The following is a 22,208-nucleotide window of genomic DNA, read 5'->3' on the forward strand; positions in this document are numbered from 1 at the left end:
CCCAGTGAAAAAACAAATATTTTATTTATGGTACCCATATATCTGCATACACATACTCTGAAATATATTAACATTTAATATCTTAGATATAGTGAATACAAATATCCCCAAATCCATGTATATTCTTATATATGTGCAAGATAATAGAACATTTCTGAAGTAATTTCTGCATTCATATACTACACTATCAAGTGATCAAGGTACTGCACAGTTAATAAATATGGCCTATTTCATTCATTTAAGTTGACTTTGACGGTCCTCCCCCAAACCCTGAGCTAAACCGAGTAACAGCGACACAGAGTGGAATCGTTTGTTCGGTTTAAAGTGCACACTGTGATTTACAGATATTTAAAAATATTTGACAAAGTGTTGTGTTACCTGCTAACAGCGTCATTCAGGCGTCATTGCTTTATAAAATCTGGAAATAGCTCATGAATGAAATAGTACATCCGCATTAACTGCCGAATAAATACACTATGTCACATTACTTTAAGTCCTTCATGGATGCTTTCACCACTTAGCTGAAGGCAAAAGATGAAGAAAATAAATTAGCTTCATTCCCAATCGTCTGTGGGAAAAAGGAAAAAATTCATGTACGTATATATACGACACAAAAAACGAAGTTTACAAGTATGACGGGTAACAGATTTACAGGTATAAAAAAATTGTGCTTTCTCTGCATATCTACAGTAATAGCCATCACAGAAGCCCTCAACGTTTCACTGCTGTCCAAACATAAAGTGGTTTAGATTTACAAAAGGCAGAAAGTACAGACTGTGCTTCTGTTAAGTATGTTGGAATTTGGATGGCTCCAGTTTTGTAGACTGTATATGAATGTGTTTGACGGATAACTGTACCCCGTGAAATTAGGCAGCCAGAATAGACAGCTGGGCCTTGGTCATCATGGTAAGTGATGGTGATTACTCATATCAAATGTTTCCAGGACTCCACAGATAAAAATCAAACTGTCTGATATCCCATTCAATGCAGTCTCCTTGTGCACATCTGGAACACTTCCATTCTCTGTCCAAGGACCATTCAACCTCATATATGCGCTTCCATGTATCAGAACACTAATGCTTCACCATTTATTTTGGGGCTGACGATGGATTTCCAAGGAGCTAAATCTGGCTGAGTGACAAATTTACAGTGTTTAACCCTTGAAATGCCAAGAAAAACAGCTGACCCTCAGGAGGCGATGTCACGGTCTTTAATCCTTTATGTGCTTAAACGATGACAGAACGAAAGATTTACTGCGTTTAACCTTTTAAACGTTCGGAAAATTTCACTCCTCATGAACATCCTGGTTGCACTCCTGACCTCCTGGACTGCCAGAACTGCACACGGAGTGTATTTCCACTGATAACTGGTGTTTGGCCCCACTGAAGCTAAGGGCTCCAAATGGTGATTTGAAAGTAGGGTCAGCATCAGTGCTGGATAAGATCCAGAAGTGCACAAGAGGACGACCCTGAAGGACAATATCTGCAAGATACGTTAGATGCAGGCTTGATGTGACTTGACTTGATGTCTCCTACTGTACTGTACTGCTAAATAAACACAAACTTCAAAAAATACATTGTAAAATATGATTTCAAACCCCAAAGCTATCAAAACTGTCCTCATTCATCAGTAACTTTGATCATTGTCTTCTTCAACATGGGTCTAATAAGGAACTAGCTTATTAAAATGCAGTTTTGTACTTGAACACACAGTCCTGACAACAGACATCCATGCATGCTTAGCTCCCTGGCCGTTTTAAATTATGGCTGTTTAATAATGCACATTTTTCGCTTCTGAGCTTCTCGGCTGCTTTTAGAGGAAACACTAGAGGGGGAAAAAAAGTCAAAACTGTACATTGCTTTGTCCCTTTGCAAATTTCAGTTTTCACAACTCTCCTGAAAGCTTAACAGAGAATAGAACAACAACTCTATGACAAAACAATCAAATATTACAGACCAATATAAATCACTACCGCATGTCTGTCTAGTTAATGAACCCGAGAGACAAAATGTGGAGACGATATAGCAAAGACACAAACACATCCTTTGAAGATCCTCGACACTGCGTCTCCACAACGAAACCAGATAACAAATGAGGGAGCGGAATGATTAAGAGACTATTGTTCACTTGATCTTTGAAAAAGACGTCGTGTGCTGCTAGTCTTAGATGTGCTTGTCGCCACGTCGAGCCACCGCGTGCGCCGTGTTTCTGGGTTGAACACAGTGAGATCAAAACTTAGAGGATGGGTGTTACCTGTGTGACTCTCCCCGAGTATAAAGCACTCCCGTGTACTCATTTCAGCTTCCACGCCGTGTTTTAAAACAGTGTCACTACTCCGCTGTGCTCGTTGCCCAAACAAGTGAAACTCACAGTGTCTCGTGCTGTTCTGTGTCCCTCGTGTGCGCCTCCCCCACCCGAACCCTCCCGTGTTTCACCTATTTATACAGCAGCGGGATCTGGCTGTTGTGACAGTGGTTGCGGCTCATCTTGCTGTCTGCTGGGTAGAGGTTGGAGGAGTTGGAGAAGGAAGGTGGGAGGGAATGATTGTCCGTGGTTGGGTTGGGATAGCCGGGCGGAGGGAGCAGGGACTTGGGATCTGGCTGAGAAGAAGGAGGCGGGGCATTGTGGTTCTGATTCTGGCCCGTAGAGGGTCGGCGGCGGTTACGTAGAGCCTGTCGTTCAGCCAGCTGATTGCGGAGCGCCGAAACCCTCTCTTCTTTCTGAAAACACAACCAGAGTCTGCAGTTACAAGCTGAAGCTTTCCTACGATGATCTAGAGCAGATATTTGTCATGTGATCGGCACACAGCCCCGGGGGCCGAAGCATCAGCCCGTGACTGACACTCCGTATAACTGCAGCACAAGCATGTCACAGATTTTTATATCAACTCTCAGAAGAAGAAAAGCACAAACACTTTTCTGGTGGCCAGCCATGAAGTTAAAACTGCCTGGGTTCCTTTGACAAAAACTGTGGGATTTTTCCATGATGTTAGTTTGTTGAAGTGTGTATGCGATCAGTAGGTCTTGCACCAGGTCACATAACTTGACATTTATGATGATGCAGAATTTCCCAGATAACTTCTGTATTCTTATTTAGTTGATTATTAATGAACACTTTCTCTGAGATGCACAAAGGTTTCAAAATTCACAAGCGGGGTATTTACTAAAGTATTTATGATGTAGAACAAAATGTGAAAATAAAATAATAAAATAAAACTTTTTGACTTTGAGACAATGAGCTGCTGCACCTGATGGTGAAAGCAATGAAGAATGTTAGTCAGCTAATGCTGATCCATTTGTTTCAGGATCATTGAAGTCGCTGTTCTGTGGCAGAAAGCATTAAAGCAAACACATCATTTTTACACTGTCAGTTTAAATTAGCCAACATTGAATTAGCCAGGGTTGGCGTGATGATGTGATTTTGCCGCAGGGACAGGAGTGTTTTTCCATACTGTGCAGGACTTTAGAGAATCTGATTCAAAATCTATCTGGTGTTCAGAAAAGTAACTATGAGTTGATGTCCAATGAAAACTGCACTGTCAGAGGGTTATTGTAGTGTCAGTCGCTGCAATTTTATACTGTTAACTAATAATTATGTGAAAATGTAAGTATGGCAATGATGCAGAGAAATTCAAAAGTAATGTAACAAGAAGAGTAACAAATTACTTTCTTCAGGAAGTAAATCAGTAATTTATTCACATTACTTTTTGATAAACCCCTCACATCCTGAGTGTCAGGATTATAAACAACCCCCTGTCTTTCTGCCGACGTCTCACTTTGTGCTCCTGAAACTTTTTCCAATTACAAAGTTCATAAAAAAAATCCCATTTCCGGGTCCCTCATTCTGCTGGCGGTGGATTCCACCACGCAGCAGCTTTTAGTCATTTTCCATTTTTTGCTTGCAGATGGATCTGACAAGGAGTCACCTTCACACAACAAAGTCAGAGAGAGACATTCATTTTTTCCCTCCTGTGGGGACAGGACGTAACTGCACTCTGCCTCTATAGGTTAATAAGTACATTTTAAAAATAATAATTAAACTGATTAAAAAGAAATCACAGTGAAAAAGCAACTCTGATATCTGATTAACTGCTTCAGAAATGTTCCTAGTGAAATACATTTGTGGGTTTCAGCTCCTCAGCTTGTGTGATTTATGTGAGTGAAATATCTTTGGGACCGTTTGGGTGACAAAACAAGACATCAGAAGATGTTATTACAGGTTCAGGGCTATTATGACTCTGAAGTAAACAAAACCAGGATGTGTGGATGAATATGCATGTTGATTAGCTCACCCAGCAAGTGTCCCTGGACGGCGATCCCCGAAGAACATAGCAAATTAGCCTTCTGATCATTCCAGGATTTAAAATTAGACTTTTTATGCTGTTTATATCACTGCTCATATTTTTTTATTATTAGTGCTGTTAGTAAAATGTCACACTCAGGCACTTTTTTTAAACAATTGTTGCTGCTTTAACGTAGAAATTTCCCCTTACAGGTTAAAAAAGCACATTTAACCTTAAACACAAGTGTTTTATATAATTCATAGAAACCTGCAGGGAACTTGTGCTACTTCCTCTAAAATATTCTCTGAAACTTCCTTAAATATCTACAAGGAGATGGCAGAACGCCACATAACACAACCCAGTGAGCCACCGCAGATCTAATAATGTTAAATATAGAAAGCTGGAATACACGGTCACTACAGTAATCAGCAGAGGTCCGGCAGCCTCGCCTCTGTCAGTGCGCCCCAGGCTGTGGCTGTGGCTACAATGTAGCTGCCATCACCAGTGTGTGAATGTGTGTGTGAATGGGTGGATGACTGGTTGTGTAAAGTGCTTTGGGGTCCTTGGGGACTGGTAAAGCGCTATACAAATACAGACCATAATGAAATGAATTGCTACTTATAAAGAAAGATGAGCCAGAAATAACATGAAAACAAAACGGTTACTTCGCTGTTATTAACAGTGATGACAGCAAAACAAACACAATAACTGAAACTCCCGTCTCCATTGGCAGGACTTTCCCAGCATACAGGAATGTTTGATTATCCCAAAAAAGGTTGAGGGAAACAGCAGGAAAATCACCACAGCAACAATAACATTATTATAATGTTTAACTAGTTGTTTCTTCTTTTTCATTCACATCTTTGTTTCTGAAATTGTCAGAACTACCAGGAAAATGCTCCGATTCCTGAAAAGGTATTTCACATAAGCTAACACATCCTCACTGGGACAGTAAATGGTTCACTCTGTGCAGCATGATCACATTTAGAGAACGACCAAAGACCAGCTGTGCAAGAAAAAGTAAAAACATAACTTTAAATTAAGCAACAACAATAATAATTTTGTCACCATAATTAAAGTTTTCGAAACTGAAATAAAAATAACAATAAAGAATTAAATCAAACATGAATTTAATAAGTGAAGAGATGCAGGTTTTTGATTACTTTTAAAACATAAAGCGACAGACAACCTTTCACTAAAAGTTACATAATACTGTTATTACTGTAGTTTTAAGGTTTCAGGTGACTTTATTTGTTCCCATTAGGGTTTAAAATCACAGCCATTAAAAAAACGAAAGAAACTTCAGTCTTTGCTGGATGTCCTCACTCGCTCTGTGGCAGCTGTGGTTTCTAATAATTGAGTTTTAGACTGAAAGATCAGATGAGCCACAGTCTGTGTCTCTGGGAACGCAACACTCACCTCCTCAGTCAATGCAGACGGAGCTTCAGAGTTTTCCCCCTTTAACTTGAACCATTATCAAAACTCAGCTTTTTTTGGCCTCTGACACTGTTTTGGTTTTTCTTTATTTTTCAGTTTCTCTGGCTGAAAATCCTCAGATTGTTTTGCTTTAGCCGACAGGCTTCTCCAAGAAAACAGCTTCACTCTTTGCTGTTCAACCTCGAGGTAAATGTGCTTCCATACAAAGAGAATGGCGGCAGGACAAAGAGCGTTTTAATGATGGACAGAGCTTCCAGGTCTGAAAAGTGAACCCAACAAAAAGTGCCAAGTTTTCCAATTAGAGAGAGCGTCTAGCCTTTAAGGGTCTTAGGCACTAGTTTTATACTCAATAACATGCTAAGTTACCTTAGTCATTAATATAATTAAAAACAAAGATTATCCGAGGTAAGCTCATTGGCTAATGAGCTGTCAGCCAATGAGTGTGCAGACTGCGATGGTGAAAATGCTTCATAGCAGGATTTCATTTACTAACGTTGGAGTGAAACGGCACCATCACAGTGTTTATATCCATCATTTCTATTGTCTATGATTAGTGAGCGAACATGCGTTTATTGATTTATAATGATTCCGACACACTAACGCACAAATACACTTAAAAGGAATTTTCCACATGCATCTAATTACCGTGCAGGTTAAGAGCATTTCTATGCACATATCAGGCAATGAGGTCATCACGTTTGCACTGCATGGGAACATCTTGCAGCATATCTATGTTCACACAAGCAGCACTCTCAGTGCTCAGCATGCCACACAAACATACATAATAAATGAATTACATAAGATATCTGTACAATGATTTTTTACGAGTGTGTAGTTTATCTATCGCCTTCACGGGTGAACTCCAGGTTAAACTGGAATCTGTATTTAATAATAATGATATGTGCATCTGTTTAATGCGTCCTCACCTCCTGGATGATCTTTTGCAGCTCCCTGTTCTCCCTCTCCAGCTGCCTGGACTTTTCCTCGTCGTTGTTGTTGGTGGACGAGCCGGTCTTCAGGGTGTCCTGCTGCTCCGACTGCCACTCGCCGCGGGTGATGAGACGCCGCATCTGGACCGTCGCAGAGACAGGAATTCAATAAAGAAGAAAATCAGGACTGAGACCAGCTACCCTGCGCCCAATGAATAATGCATCTATTCAGAGCCCGTAATAAAACATCTTTAATATTTGCAGCCCTCTCAGCCAAATCACTCACATTTCTCTAAAGGCTTAAAAATATTATTCATCACTGAAGACTTTTATTTTACTTTAGTGACAAGTTCAGCACTCGCTGCTGCGCCGTCTCTGCACAGCAGTGAGCTCCCACAAATATCCTGATAATCAAAGGGTGGAGACGATATTGTGATTTCCTGTTAATGAAATTTGAATTTCTGTAAGCGGCACTCTTCCTTCTGTCTGCAGCAGGTGCACCGCGCGGCTCTTCTTCTGTTCATAACAACCCAAAAAACCCACGGCACTGCCGGACGTGTAAAACGTCTCACTTTGTTTGTTGCGGAAGATTTTTTTTCCTACTCCAAATGTTTACGGCAGCTGCAAATGTAAAAGCTCCCAGCAAGAAATTTCGCAGATTATTACCTTAATGTCAAAACGGTAAGACAGATATGATTTGAGCCGGTCCAATGTTGCGCTACACTCAAACGTCAAAGCGTGTTTATGCAGTTGGGAAACAAAAAAGCTGTCAGAGTGAATAATGTGATCGCGACTGTCGTGCGCTACAAGCTGCAGCTCATTCCTAAAGATGCTGAATTTGAAACGTTTGACCTTCAGTTTCACTTCACTATGAATGTCAGCGGATCTTAAAAGGTGTCAATCATGAGCAGGAGCACCTTGGGTACAAAGAGCACCACCAGTGTGATGTAGGCAGAGAAGACGATAGCTAGAGAAGCAAAGGCAAAGGAGGCGTCCTGCTGTGAAGACAGGATCATAGTCACCGGAGCTGTGATCAGGCACAACACCTGCAGGAAGACAGAGGGAGAGAAAGAAGTAAGAACAAAGGGGAGAGTGAGATTAAATGTAAAAAGAAAGAAGGGAGGTAGGGTTGGAGGACAGGAGGTGGAGAATAGAGCAGAGTTGGAGAGCGACAGGATGAGAGGGGAGGAAAATCACATCCGTAAAAGCATCAGGCATCTGTTTATCATTCCGGGGAGGGCTCCCATGTGAAAACAGCATTAAAAAGTCATGACTGAAGTGGCAACAGCGTGCTGACAATCTCCACATTGTCATCTCATCAGGGCCTGGAGCTCACAACTTAGCAAAGAGGAAGGAGGTCCCCTCGCAGACGCCATTAACTATTGACATCGTCATAAAACTGAAATGTGAATATTATAAGATAAAATAGCAACATTAGACGTGACTCACATTGTGGAGCCATGGGACGAAATGGTCACGCAAAGCTGCATTTAATGACATCATAAACAACCATAAATGATGGATGGATGATAAATCTTCTCCTCGATAAATGAGGCGAGATCTGTCCATTTATTAATTATATATCCACAGAGTATAAGATGATAAATGTGCAGCTGCTCATTAGGGAGCTTTCTTATTCATATATTAATGGGGATTCGGGCCAGTGCAGGAAAATGTCAGTTAAAAACAGCAACCTAAAAAAAACGTTTGCCTTCTCTTGATCAAAACAGGGAAAAAAAAACCTCTGCTGGCAGTTAAAGCAACAGAAACAACTTTTATTTTTTCTCCTGCAGACATTTTACATCAATTCCAAAGTTAGTCTGTGTCAAGAGTGTCAGGAAATGGCAGCAAGAATTTGTCTAAAGTGGCTACGGTGAACATAATGGCTGCTATTCCAGTGTGAAGTGCATCCTAGGTGCCTGCGTTTAAGATGATTCACTTGCTATTAACAGCCGCTGAAAAATGTTTATGACTGACGGCTGCTTTTACTGCCATTCTTTAGTGCCCAAATGGGTGCATTTTTAAACCTATTGCTGCCATGGGACGGGATAACTCCATACTGTGCATGTGGTCTCAGAGATACACTTTGCATTACCCGCACTGTGCAACACGCAGTACATGCCCAGCACTAAAGCTGAACTGCAGCACTCTGATAAGGTTGGCTGGCATCTGAGTGCTGCGCAGTAAAAGTCTGCTTTGTATTCTTTTGATTTCATTTAACATTTACTTCACCGTGAAATGTCTTTGAGTTTGCACTTTGCAAACAAGACTTGAAATAAGAGTATCATAGCAGCGCAGGTACGATGAGGCAACACCTGGAGCTGGCAGCAGAATGATTTGGATAGAAATGCAATAGGGGCTCTGAATTTAAGAGAAAAACATACATATATACACATATATATAAATCCCAGATCAAGATGAATATTAACTTCCTTGTTGAATCTAAATTGACTCTAAAATTTGAATTAAAGATTTACTCCCAACTGTAGGTGCACACAAAGCATTGTAGTCATGTATGGGCAACTAATACAAGCCTAATATGGACCAATCGTGCTCATTTTCAGTGCTGTATTCTTATTCCAGGACCATTCATAATAATCCTTATTTATCTTATGTCATCCCTCGGTTCTTCCTCTGTCTGGAACAAGCCCGTCTACCTCCCCTGCCTCCCTGTAAGTCAGCGGCCCCTTCTCACTTGTTTTTTTGCAGAAGCTAGCATAATATAATTGTGATCTTGTGTATGCTGTCACTGCTTTGAATAATATTAGCTTTCACGCCACAGTACAAGCACATCCTGCATGCTAAAGAGTGATGCCTGCAGTTTACTTAAGGGATGTACGTATCGCTGATCACAAGTTATGCCGAGTTCCTTTAAATTACCTGTGACATTAACTTTTATAAACGACCAGAACCTGTAACGTATTGCCTCTCGAGAGCTGGCCAAGCTACCTGGCTGAACGAGCAGGAAAGTAACTTCTGGAAGGCAAAAAAAATCTCAGCTCCAAAGTAATCATGGACCACTGGCATTGATTAACTCCCTGCTGATATACTGCGGGCATTTTGTGCTACGGAGTAATAAAAACCATACTTATTGCCACTTTGTTATTCCACATCCTACAAAAGCAAGACAGCTGTAAAAATTTAAACCGCCGCACCCAGAAATGGGCTTAGGCATGATGGAGCTGTTTCTTTACGGACTCACAGCAACGTTGTAAATAGCCATCCCCACGGCCCGATGGTCATTGATTTTTTCTGTGGAGACAGACTTGGTCTCATATGCCAGAAAAATGCCCAGCAGCAGCAGCAGACCCTTGTAGCCGTAAACCACACCTAAAGGAAAAGAGAGGAAGAGAGAGAACGGTGAGGCGATGGAGGTGAGTACAGATGAGCAGCCGCGTTATGCAACGCAGGCAGTTGTTTAAAGTGCAAATATTTATATAATATATAAAATATTAATATTAAATATGATGCTGATTTCCATTTTTATGTTAAGACTCAGCAGTTTTTCCTGAATCACACACACCCAAAAATTATTTATATTCATACTGCCTGCTATGCAGCTCTTCAGCTGAAGAGCTGTAACAAGCAGTTTTAGCTCCTCCCTAAAAGCCCAATTGCTACTCATTGGCTAGCTTCCGGAAGCCAGCAGAGGAGCAGCAGTTAGAGATAAAAAAAAAAGGATTATCATTACAGAGAACATAATGCAGGCTTTAGGTTTTAATCAGGGTGTGATGGTGTTGCTATACAGCTTAAAATACTAGCCATCACCAAATGACTCTTTAGTGTCTCCCTGCACTCTGGGATATGTGCATGTGCATTAAATAAATGCAACACTATGAGGGACAGTTAGGGCCAACAGTAGGACTGCTGGGATGTCATGGGGGCTATAAGTTTGGTCATTAGCTTCTGAGAGTCAATCTTCATTTCGGTTCGAGTGTAAGATTCTCCTGGTGAACATAATCTCACGCGTGTTCGTTCGGTCACGCACTCAATAAATAAACGACTACATGACTGAAGAAACCTAAACAGATGAACACATTCATATTATGAACAAAATCACAGACTATCTGCAAACATGTGAAACATGACAGCTCGGGACCATATTGGTTGGGTCTGATTATTGGGGTGTCATAACCCCCCTAACCCCCCTGGGAATTGCGCCCCTGCTTGGGACACGTCCCTTCTCCATAAATGAAATACTTTGGAACAATAGCAGGCTACCTGAAAGTGTCACGCACACGCTGTCAGGACAGTCTGATGCTGAATTACAGTTATAGCCCTGTAAAGTGTCACATATACACTGTGTTCCCTCTAAATTCTGAGATATTGGAAGCAAAACTCCTCATTTCCAAAAGACCAATTTCACATCAAAATGCCCTGAAATTGTGTAAGCGACACAGCGAGATAGTCTGTTATCAAGTGAAACTGGTGGAAAAATGGACGTTTCTCTGTGTCATTTGCTGCTTTTCAGACTCAGATGGTGTTTGGAAATGGATTCTTTATTATTAGGCGATTCTTAAGTTTGCAGTTTGCAGCTGCTGTTCTTCTTGTTTATTTTCATTTTGTGTTGTTTACCTATTTATGTCTTTTATTTATTCATTTATTGAAAGTCTGAAATGAATCACTTTTTACAGGCCGTTACCATAAACCAACAAGTTTTGTCCCTTTGCCAGTGCTGTAGGCACAAACGTAAAGAATAACCTTTACCCGGTAGTAACTACGGAGAAAATAATGAAAGCTATTAAAATATGAACCAAATGAAAACTAATGAATAAAATGTTTAAAACAAAATCATTTGGAGTTTTCATGATTAATGCAATACAAATTTGTCCACCTAACATTAACACACGTGTGTAAAGGTAAAACATGCTCAAACCTTAGTCGTGTTTTTTTAGGTCAAGAAAACTGTCAGCAAAGAGTTTTGGCTTTTGAAGCCACAAAGACTATTTTGTATATATTTCTCAAAGTGGATGCTAAGGAGATGCTGAAATGTGACAGGTAGAGAAAAAAAGAGCACATGCCGTGGAACGTCTCCAGGATGCTGAGGTGGGAGGAGAAACTGGGGGGGTTGTTGATGGGCTTCATTCAGATCAGCAGCAACATAAGAGACAGAAGGCCTTGAGGCTGTTGTAATTTTTGTCCTTGGATTGCTATTATGTCATTAAATTTTAATATTGTTTCAGGCGAGAGAGTAGCCACTTAAATCCTGAATATTTGGCCAGTTTATCCAAATAATGTCTGAAATCTGGTCCGTCTATTTTGGAGACAAAGATCCACCCGCCGGGTAAGATGGATCAGTGTCCATCACAGTCCCTGAGCTTGGCACACCCTTTAGGTCTTTACTGCTGACGTGATAAGTTGTAGTTGTGGATTTGGTTTCCCTGAATGTTTTTGCTTTTGCTTGTATGCCATTAGATACCACTGCAGGATACCGTCATAGTGACATGACTGCTTCCATTAATTTTAAAGTCAGCTCTCCATGAATTGTATATGTTACAGCAAATTTACTAGTAACAGGAAGCATCACATATCCTGTAAAAACAGCCGCGTAATGCCTCTGGAGGCAAATCTGCGACCCTGATATCTCAGATTTAGCTTTTGCAAGCAAGGTTGTGTTGCATTGTGGGGGCTACAAGAGCCGTTTTTGACCTTTTCTGCCACAGTAAGATCTTTCTTTTTTAGCTATGCAAGCTAGCTTGAGGTACAAGGGTAGCCTCTTCTTGGTCAATCACATTTTGAATGACTGATTAATTCTACTCCAATTTGGATGAATTTAATGGAATTTGGTATAATCATGAAGGCTGGGCGAATAAACCGAATGTCTTTGGTTTTCCTGCTTCCTGGTCTCTAGACCTGTGTGACTGAGACCTAAAATCATGAAACAAAACAAAAAAGTCCCAGACAAGCCTTAAACTTCATACTGCTGTATGAAAGTCATGGGTTTTCTTATGAGGACTTTAAACGATTAGTAAAATTGTATCATGACACAGTACGGTTTATGGTGGAAAGTGACACTAGTGTGTGTTAAAATGTGACAACAGTGTGAGAGTGAGACAGCTTTGGACTCTCTGGGGATGTCAACATATGAAGAGACTTGCAGAAGTCAATCAATCACCAGCTACACATCGATAAAGGCCTTTAGTCCCCCGGTCTTATTTTAGTTTGTGTCTCAAATACATTTTATGTATATTTAATGCAAAATAACTGAGATATTTATGGATGTTTTACAAATTTTGGGCTCATGCTGACTTAACACCAAGTGCTGGTGATAAATTCAATGTGGTCTTTGAGGAGTAAAAACACTGCACAGATGTAAAGTCAAAAATGTTGATACAATAGATACTGAAGAGAAAAATATGCTGGATACAAAGAAATCCAGTCAGAGTCGGAGAGAAAAGAGAATCGGTGACTGAGTAAAATTCAACACTTATTCAGACTGTCCATTGTTTCTTTACACCGCCTGATATTAAAGCACCATCTTTTCTTCCCAGAGAAGGGAAATGCTATGGGGCAATGGCCCAGTTTGTGACCCACATTATTTGAATTTCAGCACCATTATACTTTCATAAGAGCTGCCACACTAAGAAAGATAGCAGCGAGACAGACAGAGAGAGGGACTGCGTGGGCCGACAAAAAGCAAAGAGGGAGTAAAGCAGGAGAGAAAAGAGGACTCAAATGTAAGGGGCGGCGGGGGCTGAGGGATACGAGGGCTGTGATATGAGACCTGTTAAATTCTGAGTGAGCGGCAGTGACGTGTGTGCGCATATGTCCGCGTGTCACAAAGATACTCAAAACCAGAGGAGGGTGAAGCAGAATAGGGAGACAGATTGTTAAGAGAGGACAGATACCGAGCCACGTGTTCATCTTCTTTGAGCTGCAGTGCTCCAGCAGGGGCTGAATCAGGACATCCAAATCTTCTTTAGGAGCCTCCTTAGTGAACTTCTACTCACACGGCAGACAATGGAAAAGGAAAGAGGGATGGAAGGATGAGAGTGAGAAAGGGAAAGGGAGCGAGAAGACAGAGAGGGGGAGATAATAAGAAACTATGAAACAGTAGCATGGGCAAAATTGCACAGTAAGTATAAGCCTCAGCGACCGATCCCCTCGGGTAAATAGGGCCTTCCCGACAGGCAGATATAGATCACTGAATTAAAAGGATATCAGACATCCAATAAATAGGAAATATGAGCATTTTAAAAGTCCATCAAATGTAAGACTTGACTGTAATTACATCCACTGTGGTGCAGGTTTGTAAATCGCTTGCTCCCGACTGAGGACGAAAGTGCTTAATGAGTATGTTTGCGTGCATTTGAGTATCCTGGTGTTCTCATCTTAATCCGATTTGGACTGTATTCAGGACATAAAATTTAAATGGAAGACTGTCCGAAGACACAATAATAACATCTGTGTCTCGATTCCTGAACACTGACATTCATTTTCTACTAAATGAGGCTAAAGAGATAAAGTCAGCTTGCTTTTGCTGTGTGGGTCACCACCCTGTCTCAGCACAAACACCATTCCTAATCTGCAAGACACGGACTGCATATGAAAGATGAATTTAGAGATCATGATCGCTGATTTGTGAACTCTGCATTTTAATGCCTCACAGTTGGTTCTTTCCCCTTTGCCATGTTTATCAGAGCAGCCAGGAGTGACCATGCTGGATGCCATTAAAATAAAAAAAATATTCAAATGGCGCCAACACTAAAAACATGTCTGTGACTCTATTATTAGCTGAGTTGAAGACACCGGCTAGTAGCATCTCCTATCACTCAAAATGTCCATCATATGTCCGCATGTCTTAGTAATCTTTAATAATAAGAATCTACTGGACTCATTTTGCGTGCTGCTTGGAGCTAGTCTCAAGCGACACTTTGAGGGACTGCTTTCCCATTTTTGGCATCACTGTCTTGGCTTTGCTTTTTGGCTACAGAAGCTGCTGCTTGGTGCAACACCCACAAACAATGGCAATAAGAACAAAAGGCAAAATGTGGAGGGAAGGACGCTGCCACCTTGCACTAATGACTTAATTTGCAACCAGAGTTTGCACAGCTGTAACTGTGGGTGGAGACAAGGTATCAAGGACAATGTATTATTATGCATGTAGGTGCAGAAGACAAACAGCTTGAAGCTAATAACATTTGTCTAGAAAACAGTTAGCATGAAGCTAGCTCTTTGACAACGAAGGACATTCCAGAAGCCGGTTGGGCTACTGTGCTGACTTTTGGGCATCTCCAATGCAAAATGATGGTAACTATTTCAGTTATATTTTGGCTTTACTTTTGTACTTTGGGATGAGAGCTGGTGAGCTGTCCATTTGTATATGCACTCTATGGCAACACTACAAAACCCCACTGTAACTCGTGTCAAAGGTTCCCTGTGGTGAGGACACAAATGAGGACTAACATGAGAGTTTAGGGCTTTGCGCAGGTTTTAGACAGAACGTTCTGTCTCCGTTTGTCTGGATGCGAGCTATTCCTGCTGCTCCGGCTCGTCTTGGTCACTTCCGTTTTTTCCTACACAGACAAAATCATCTCTTACTCAGTTTCAACATCCCTGCTCTCATCCACTCCAATCTCCTCCCTTCATCTGTGGCTCTGCTCTGTGATGTTTCATCTCATTGGAGTCTAACCAAAATAAGTTTAATTTGCATGCTCACGTTTCCGCAATAAATTTTGGTCTTATCTTCCAAATGATCTCTTCCTCTTGAAATGCAGATCATTTCGCGGAGTAGAAAGTGTGAAGTGGTAAAAAGAAGCAGAGGAGAGCACTTGCAATTTTCCCATCATTGCAGTGGTTTCAAATCAGAATTTTCATGTTAGCAGTGATTTACCTGCGTGCGTTTTCATTTTATGAAAGGGGTGACTCACAGTGACAAACACACACTGCAGTTTCTCTGTTTTACAGCGTATTTTGCCCCAGTGTTTTTACTCACCGCAGCTCTCAAAGCATTGTTTTCAGCTGCAGCAGGCAGCCGTTTTTAGCAAGAAAGCTGCAAAAGCCCACTGTGCACAGTTAGTAACTAGCTAGTGAATATAGTAGCTCATTTAGCAGCCAAAGAGCCAGATATTTCTCTCAGAGGTTAGCAGAGAATAAAAAGAGACCTAAAAGAAATTCAATTGGTTACCAGAAAGCTTGTTATGCCACTATTCAGTTTGGAAATAAAGTAAAACTTGAATATAGATTTTTTAAAAATGGCCAGTTATTGGACTTTAATTTTAATAGATTTCAAATCAAAGCAAACAGCCAAACTGTCCTTCAACTAATATCTCTTCAAGCTGGTGTGTATAAGCAAGTATCACATCATCCATTATCAATGTGTTCTGAGCTCAAAGTGAGTTCAGCAATGTTTCATTTTTCCCCACTGTGACACATCAAAATGGCTCATTATGATACCAAAAAACACAAAACATAGAAGCATTAACTGAATTTGGACACTAAGGGGATAAAAAGCAGCAAAGGAATATGTAGCCATCTCTTTATGCTGCAGGTTTTCCAGCGTTCCCTCTCTATGTTGAACTTTAACTTTGGTCAGCTACATATTTTAAGGAATATCCCTCAGCTTTTAGCTACTAACTTCAACACAGACTGACTGACTGCTGTGTAGTGCTCAGCAGGTAACACAGAGCACCTTAATGGGAGGTTTTTCTTCTCTGGAAATTATTGTCTGTGTTATTATTGAAAAGAATTAAAAAGAAGTTTAAAAGGTAAATTGAAACGGTTAAAAAAGTAAAGATGGGTATTCGGTTACCCCGCAGTCTTACAAAGGACCAGCAGGGGGAGCCTCCCGTGGTTTCGATAAGAAGTCAGCGTGTGCAGAAATTTGTGGAAAAACGACCTTTCTGCCATGTTGGTTACATTTACGTTGGTTTATACATTAATAAAAACTTTCCTGCTGAGCTTATGGTCAAGTTTTGTTTCATAAAAAATTGTAAATTCATTAAGAGTCAAATAAATACAAACTTTGGTTGCTTTAGAGAAGCTGCTTTGTGAGAGTGCAGTGTTTCTATGTCAGAGTCATAACGCTCGTGTCAAAGATTCAAAATAACTACTGTATGATGTTACAGGCACCACATCTATTTCTCTGTATACTCTGTAGTGAAAAAATACTCCATATCCCTTCACTACAGGGAAAAAAGGATTTTTTTTCCTAAACTGTAAGAGCTGAAAATGAGCAAGCCTGAAGATTCAAACAGACAGAACCATTTTTTAAAATATACTAATGGTGTGTTTAAAGTACTATTACAATTTAATGGAAGCCGTTGGTATGAAGAAACAAAGCATGATGGGTGACCCAATCACAAGCGCACAGTTATGATTCTTACAACACTTGAACAGCGGCTTAGCATCAATCGCACCGGCCCGCGTGGCCATTTTTTAAAGTTATTGTTCATAATGTGAACGTAGTACAAGACCACAGCAACGGCAGCAATACTTTACTTTGTAGTAAGTGTATGCAAAACAGCAAAACGGCATGCTGCTCATCATTTAGAGGATGAAGAATAAAATGGGTCCAAGTTTTTAGTCCTTCTTGAATAAAGGTGGTTAAAACATACGATCCTACAGAGAGGCAGGGATAACCTTGCTCACAATAGAGATGCCACAGGGTAACCTGTGCTTTTAACAGACATCAAGCACAGATCAACATATAACGGCTACATTTGGCTGCTCCCTTATTCAGCAGGTAGCTGAGCCGGTTTGATTTGACAGGTTTTTACACCGGATGCCCTCCCTGGTGTAACTCCCAAAGGATTTGAGTCTCCTCCCGGGATAAATATATAAAAGTCCTAAATATCAGTGTTCCAGTGCTACTGCTCATCTGCGCTTAAACATGATATTTATCCCTGGTTCAAACTGTGCTCTTTGAGTCAAGATGAATCCAAATGAAAGAACAATTCTTCAGTCGCGACCGAGCGTCTCATTACTGCGTTTCTGACTGATGGCTGTGGCTGCACAGTCTGTGCAAACGGGCGGTGACACACAAATGATCTCATCTGTCTCTAGTACTCTACCTCCTTAGTAATGTGCAGAGGATCCACAATCTGCCAGATCATGAGTGACAGGAAGTCGATAGCCAGCAGCACCCCGACCGTTGCGTAGAGTTTCCACGGCTCCAAGTGTTGCTGTGTGAGTCGGAGACAGAGACACACAAACAGAAACACAAGAGTCATCACTATCCAAGGGCATCACGAGCTGGTCCGCAAACAAAGACAAACTACCAGGACAAATAATGCGACAGGCGTCCTTGTGATTTCTGGATGACTGGGCACGAATTGTCTCTCCGAATGTGTGTCTTGACAGAGTGTGCGTTTTCAGAAGCAGCAGGAGTTTGTGTGCGGCTACAGAGCCCGTATTTGCACCTGAAATCATCGTTTATACAAACTGAGATGACACTGCTTTCGTGTGGAAGCGAGCGCTATCAATTCTATTATTCTTTACTTGAGCTATAATGGAAGCAATAAAGCCGTAACCGAAAAACAAGCAACAAAAATGAGCTTTCCCACTTTGCTCCCCCCTCTCTCCAGCTTTTTTTTTTTTTTACTTCAGCCATGCTGGCTCACGCATAGCACCTCCAACATTGTAACAGCCATTCAAGCGTGGAACAACCAAAACCGAAGAATAAAATAAAGAAGAAAACACATTACACAGTCCTGGGACGCCTCTTCACTTGAGTTGCATGAAAAATGACTTGAAAAGCGCCCATTGTCCCCTCCATTTGTGAAAGTTTCTTTAAATACTCTCACTGAGCTCTCTGGCAAATTGCCCTTCTGTGGACAGGAAGAGAACTGAAAGTCAACCTGATTCGTTCTGCTTTGGCTCAAATAATAAAGCCCCGAAGGCTGGATTTCTGCATTGAACTTTAATACTCATCCATATTCATAAATATTCCATAAATGGCTTAATCTCTTATTCTTCTGATTAGGTCTTAGAAATTCCCACAACACATCACAGACTGGCAATATCTTACTGGCTGCAGGATACACTATCTTTAAAGAGGGTAAAAACTAACACAAACACAGAACTAGATACAAACTCTGCTCCAGCATGCAAACAAATGTGATGACGAGGGAATCGGGAGCTCAGACTCTTTCGTCTCCATGTGTGCTTTACGTGTACAGTATCTGTATCAGTGTGTGTCCAACCCTTATCCGTGCTCTCTGCTAGTGGATGATGCAACGCTCGCCCCTCAGAAGCTTATGTTACTACGAAGGCTGCACAGTTTTTTTAAAAGAACTTTTTTATCAGCCGGTGCCACACACGCCGCGTGGCCTGTGCCCGCCATCCCATCCTTTCTCTGCTCTCCGGAGATGCCCGAGAGGCTAATCCCAACCGCCCTCGATTCCTCTCCGCCTCCATCCTGCTCACCTTCTTCTTCTCCTTCTTCTCATCCTTCTTGGTGAAGAGGGTGTGGACCCACCAGATCTTGGTGAACATGCTGCCGTACGCCAGGCTAAAGCCGAGGCCGAGGAGCCACAGGCGGAACTGCAGGAGAGCAGAGAGGAGCAAAAGTGGAGTAGAGAAGGAGGAATGAGAGGATTAGGCTCGAGGAGAGGATTTTCATTTTAAAATACCTTTATTCAAGGATACGGCAAAGTTTGGACATGTTTACTCATTCACAGGTTTTTCATTACTTTTAGATTTTATACACTTTAAGAAAAAAGCGATTGAGCAGCACATTTGAATTATATCACAAGTTAAAAAGAAAAAACTTCAAAGAGATTCTTTGAAGCAGCCAATTTTTAGTGTAATCTTTGCACTCTTCACTCTCTTAACTAGCTTAATGAACGTTTCCAAACAGAAGTTTTCATACATAGACCACTTATTGACTGCTCTTCCTTCACTCTGCGCTTCAGTTCATCCCATCTCAGCTGGGTTTAGGTCGGTAATGGTGGAGGTCACAGGATCTGATGCCGCTTGAGATAATCACCTCAGAATTATAACCAAACTAGTCCTTTTTCACATAGTACTTAAAGGAAATAGTCCCACTTACTTTTAGAGCTTTATTTTATTTATATTTGTCTATTTTAGTTATTGACGCTGACGCAACCGAGTATCACGCAGATTTTGTACTCGGGAAAGCTTAAGGACTAATATGGCTAATGTCAGATCCAGATGCACCTTTTAGGTTTCCATAATGTTTGAAAACAGCTCAAACAGCCGTCACTGAGCCTACAGTTGCTGTTTTTGTTCATTGTTCTGCTTTCAGAGTAATGATGCTTCCATCCAGCTCAAACCAGAGAGGTCAGTGTGCCTCTGCAGGGTGCTGCGGTAGCCACACTGCCTTTAATTGTGAATGAATCTCCAGAAGTGTTGAGAGGAAAGCCCCCTACACCAGCGGTCTCCAACCTTTTTTGCGCCATGGACCGGTTTATGCCCGACAATATTTTCATGGACTGGCCTTTAAGGTGTCGCGGATAAATACAACAAAATAAAACTAGTACTGGTACCGAAAAAAAGAAAAGTTATTCATAACACACATGAAAAGACCCAGGGAAACCGAGTAAACGATAAAAACGATAACAAAATAACGCTGAAAACCGATAAAAACCCTGAAAAGCAAACATTTCACACCTGAGCCTCAACTCTCGCGGCCCGGTACCAAAGACTGACGGACCGGTACCGGTCCAAGGCCCGGGGGTTGGGGACCGCTGATTAAGAGGACCCGAGGGAAGCTCGGAAAGCTAAGCAGAAGTTATTTGGAGAGGAGAGTGACTGCCGTTGGTTGAAAAGAGAGGTAAAAAAACTTCAGTGGTGTGGAAACATTATGGGTTCAGTCAGACGTGGATCAAGTAGACACAGTGTGTAAACTTTGCAACAGTGTCGTAGCTGCACCACAGAGCAACACTGCAAAGTTCACTAAACATAGATGTTTACATTTTTCATTTATTTTTTATATTGCAAACATTTGCACTGTTATCAGTATTTGCACACTATTTTATATTATTTTTTAAAGTCATTATTCAACACATTGTTATTGTTAAATAAATCTTGTCAAATAATCGAGATCTCAATTTCAGTGAAAATAATCCTGATTATCATTTTTGCCATAATCGAGCAGCCCTATCTCGAGCATAGCACAGAGCAGCTTATGACCAGTATTAAACTTACCAACTAGAACCACAGAAGAATCCCAGTCTGTTGGAAAAATGTGAAATAGTTGCAACTTTGTGTTCAAGTACACAAACATATAAACCAGATTGCTGTTGCAGTCTATCAGTTTTCTTCCTGTTAAAGGGAGGTTTTTTCTTCCCACTGTCACCAAGTGCTAGCTTGATTGTAGGGTATTTATTTTACAATATAAAGCACCTCGAGGCGACTACTGTTGAGATCTTTTGCTTATATAAAGAAAACTGGATTGAATGAAAGCACTAAATAAAATGATGACAAATTTTCTGTATTTGCATCTTTCATATATGGAGATCGGTGCATTTGTGCTGCATGGGGACGTTTGAGTTAAGTGATGTTTGTTAAGAATTCCAACACGGCCATTATTAAATAACAACGAAACAAACAAAATCTTTATCTTAATGGAAAGAAAATCCCATTAAAGCTGTATATGGCTCTGTGTTTTCATTCTTTAAAATCCAACACATCCACAATAGGAGGAGAGGGACGAGTTAGCAAGAGGAGAGTAGCAGAGAGGGTGAGATGAACAAAAGAAAAAAGGAGAATGAGAGAATGGGGGTAGACAGACACACTGATAGATATATAAGGGGAGAGTGGGAGAGTAAAGTATGGGGCGCAAAAAAGATAGATGACAAGGTGAGATGCAGAGAGCGGGCAATAGTAGGGGAGAGATAATATGAATCCCAAGAGATGGCGAGATTGCAGGAACAGAAAAAAGAAGAAGGTCAGAGGCAGAGTGCAAGAGAGAGGCAGAACAAAGCATGAGAGGGAATAACTGGACAGGGACAAAGAGCAGAGAAGCGACAGAAATGGAAATCTCCGCCTGCTACACAAAGGCTCGACATGGGTGACAGAGACATACTCCCACTCCTCATTAGCGCTGGGATCCCATCGTCTGTGCCATCCCGACACCCAGAAAGTCGTGGCCGCAACAACGAATGCCAAAATCATTTCAAACACTTAATGAATTTTGACAGTGTTTAAACTTTGGTCGTCTTTCATGCGCTAAATAAGCACGATCAAAACCCTGAGCTGACTGCTGTCTGGTTTGCAGGTGTGCGCGTGCCACAGGCGACGAACATCACAGCTGTCCGTGCGTCATGACACCTAAACGTGGGCTTGCTTAAAGTAGACACAATTTCACAGAAGGGTAGAGCTTTACTAAACCTGACAGCTGTATCTGGAAAGTGCAAAAACATAAGCAAATGTGTTAAACAGATGCATATAAACAATCCTGATTTGAGAGCTCATGCAGCTGGACCAGTCACTTCCAATTCATGTTTCCAGAAACTATGTAAAACTTTCCAAAGAGGATCCTGGAGGATCTGGGACTAATAATGGATTGGATTTATATAGCGCTTTTCAAGGCACCCAAAGCGCTTTACAATGCCGCTATTCATTCACTCTCACATCCACACACTGGTGGAGGCAGC

At 41.2% G+C, this 22,208-nt stretch overlaps 1 protein-coding gene across 5 annotated transcripts in view; it reads right to left on the minus strand.

The window, feature by feature from the left end:
• The window catches only part of gabbr1a (gamma-aminobutyric acid (GABA) B receptor, 1a), a 122,832-nt gene continuing 100,624 nt past the window's right edge, over positions 1-22,208 (minus strand). For all 5 annotated transcript variants that reach the window (XM_005750960.1, XM_013915379.1, XM_013915380.1 and 2 more), the window contains 7 exons: positions 19,015-19,131; positions 17,661-17,771; positions 13,497-13,590; positions 9,851-9,978; positions 7,566-7,694; positions 6,646-6,789; positions 1-2,720 (listed from right to left, as the gene is read on the minus strand). In XM_005750960.1, the coding sequence (XP_005751017.1) occupies positions 2,436-2,720; positions 6,646-6,789; positions 7,566-7,694; positions 9,851-9,978; positions 13,497-13,590; positions 17,661-17,771; positions 19,015-19,131 (1,008 nt within the window). In that variant the 3' untranslated portion in view covers positions 1-2,435. The remainder of the gene's footprint in view (positions 2,721-6,645; positions 6,790-7,565; positions 7,695-9,850; positions 9,979-13,496; positions 13,591-17,660; positions 17,772-19,014; positions 19,132-22,208) is intronic.

This window comes from Pundamilia nyererei, unplaced genomic scaffold (assembly GCF_000239375.1).
Source record: "Pundamilia nyererei isolate P.nyererei 1_Seehausen unplaced genomic scaffold, PunNye1.0 scaffold00294, whole genome shotgun sequence".
In the NCBI taxonomy this organism is placed as follows: Eukaryota; Metazoa; Chordata; class Actinopteri; order Cichliformes; family Cichlidae; genus Pundamilia; species Pundamilia nyererei.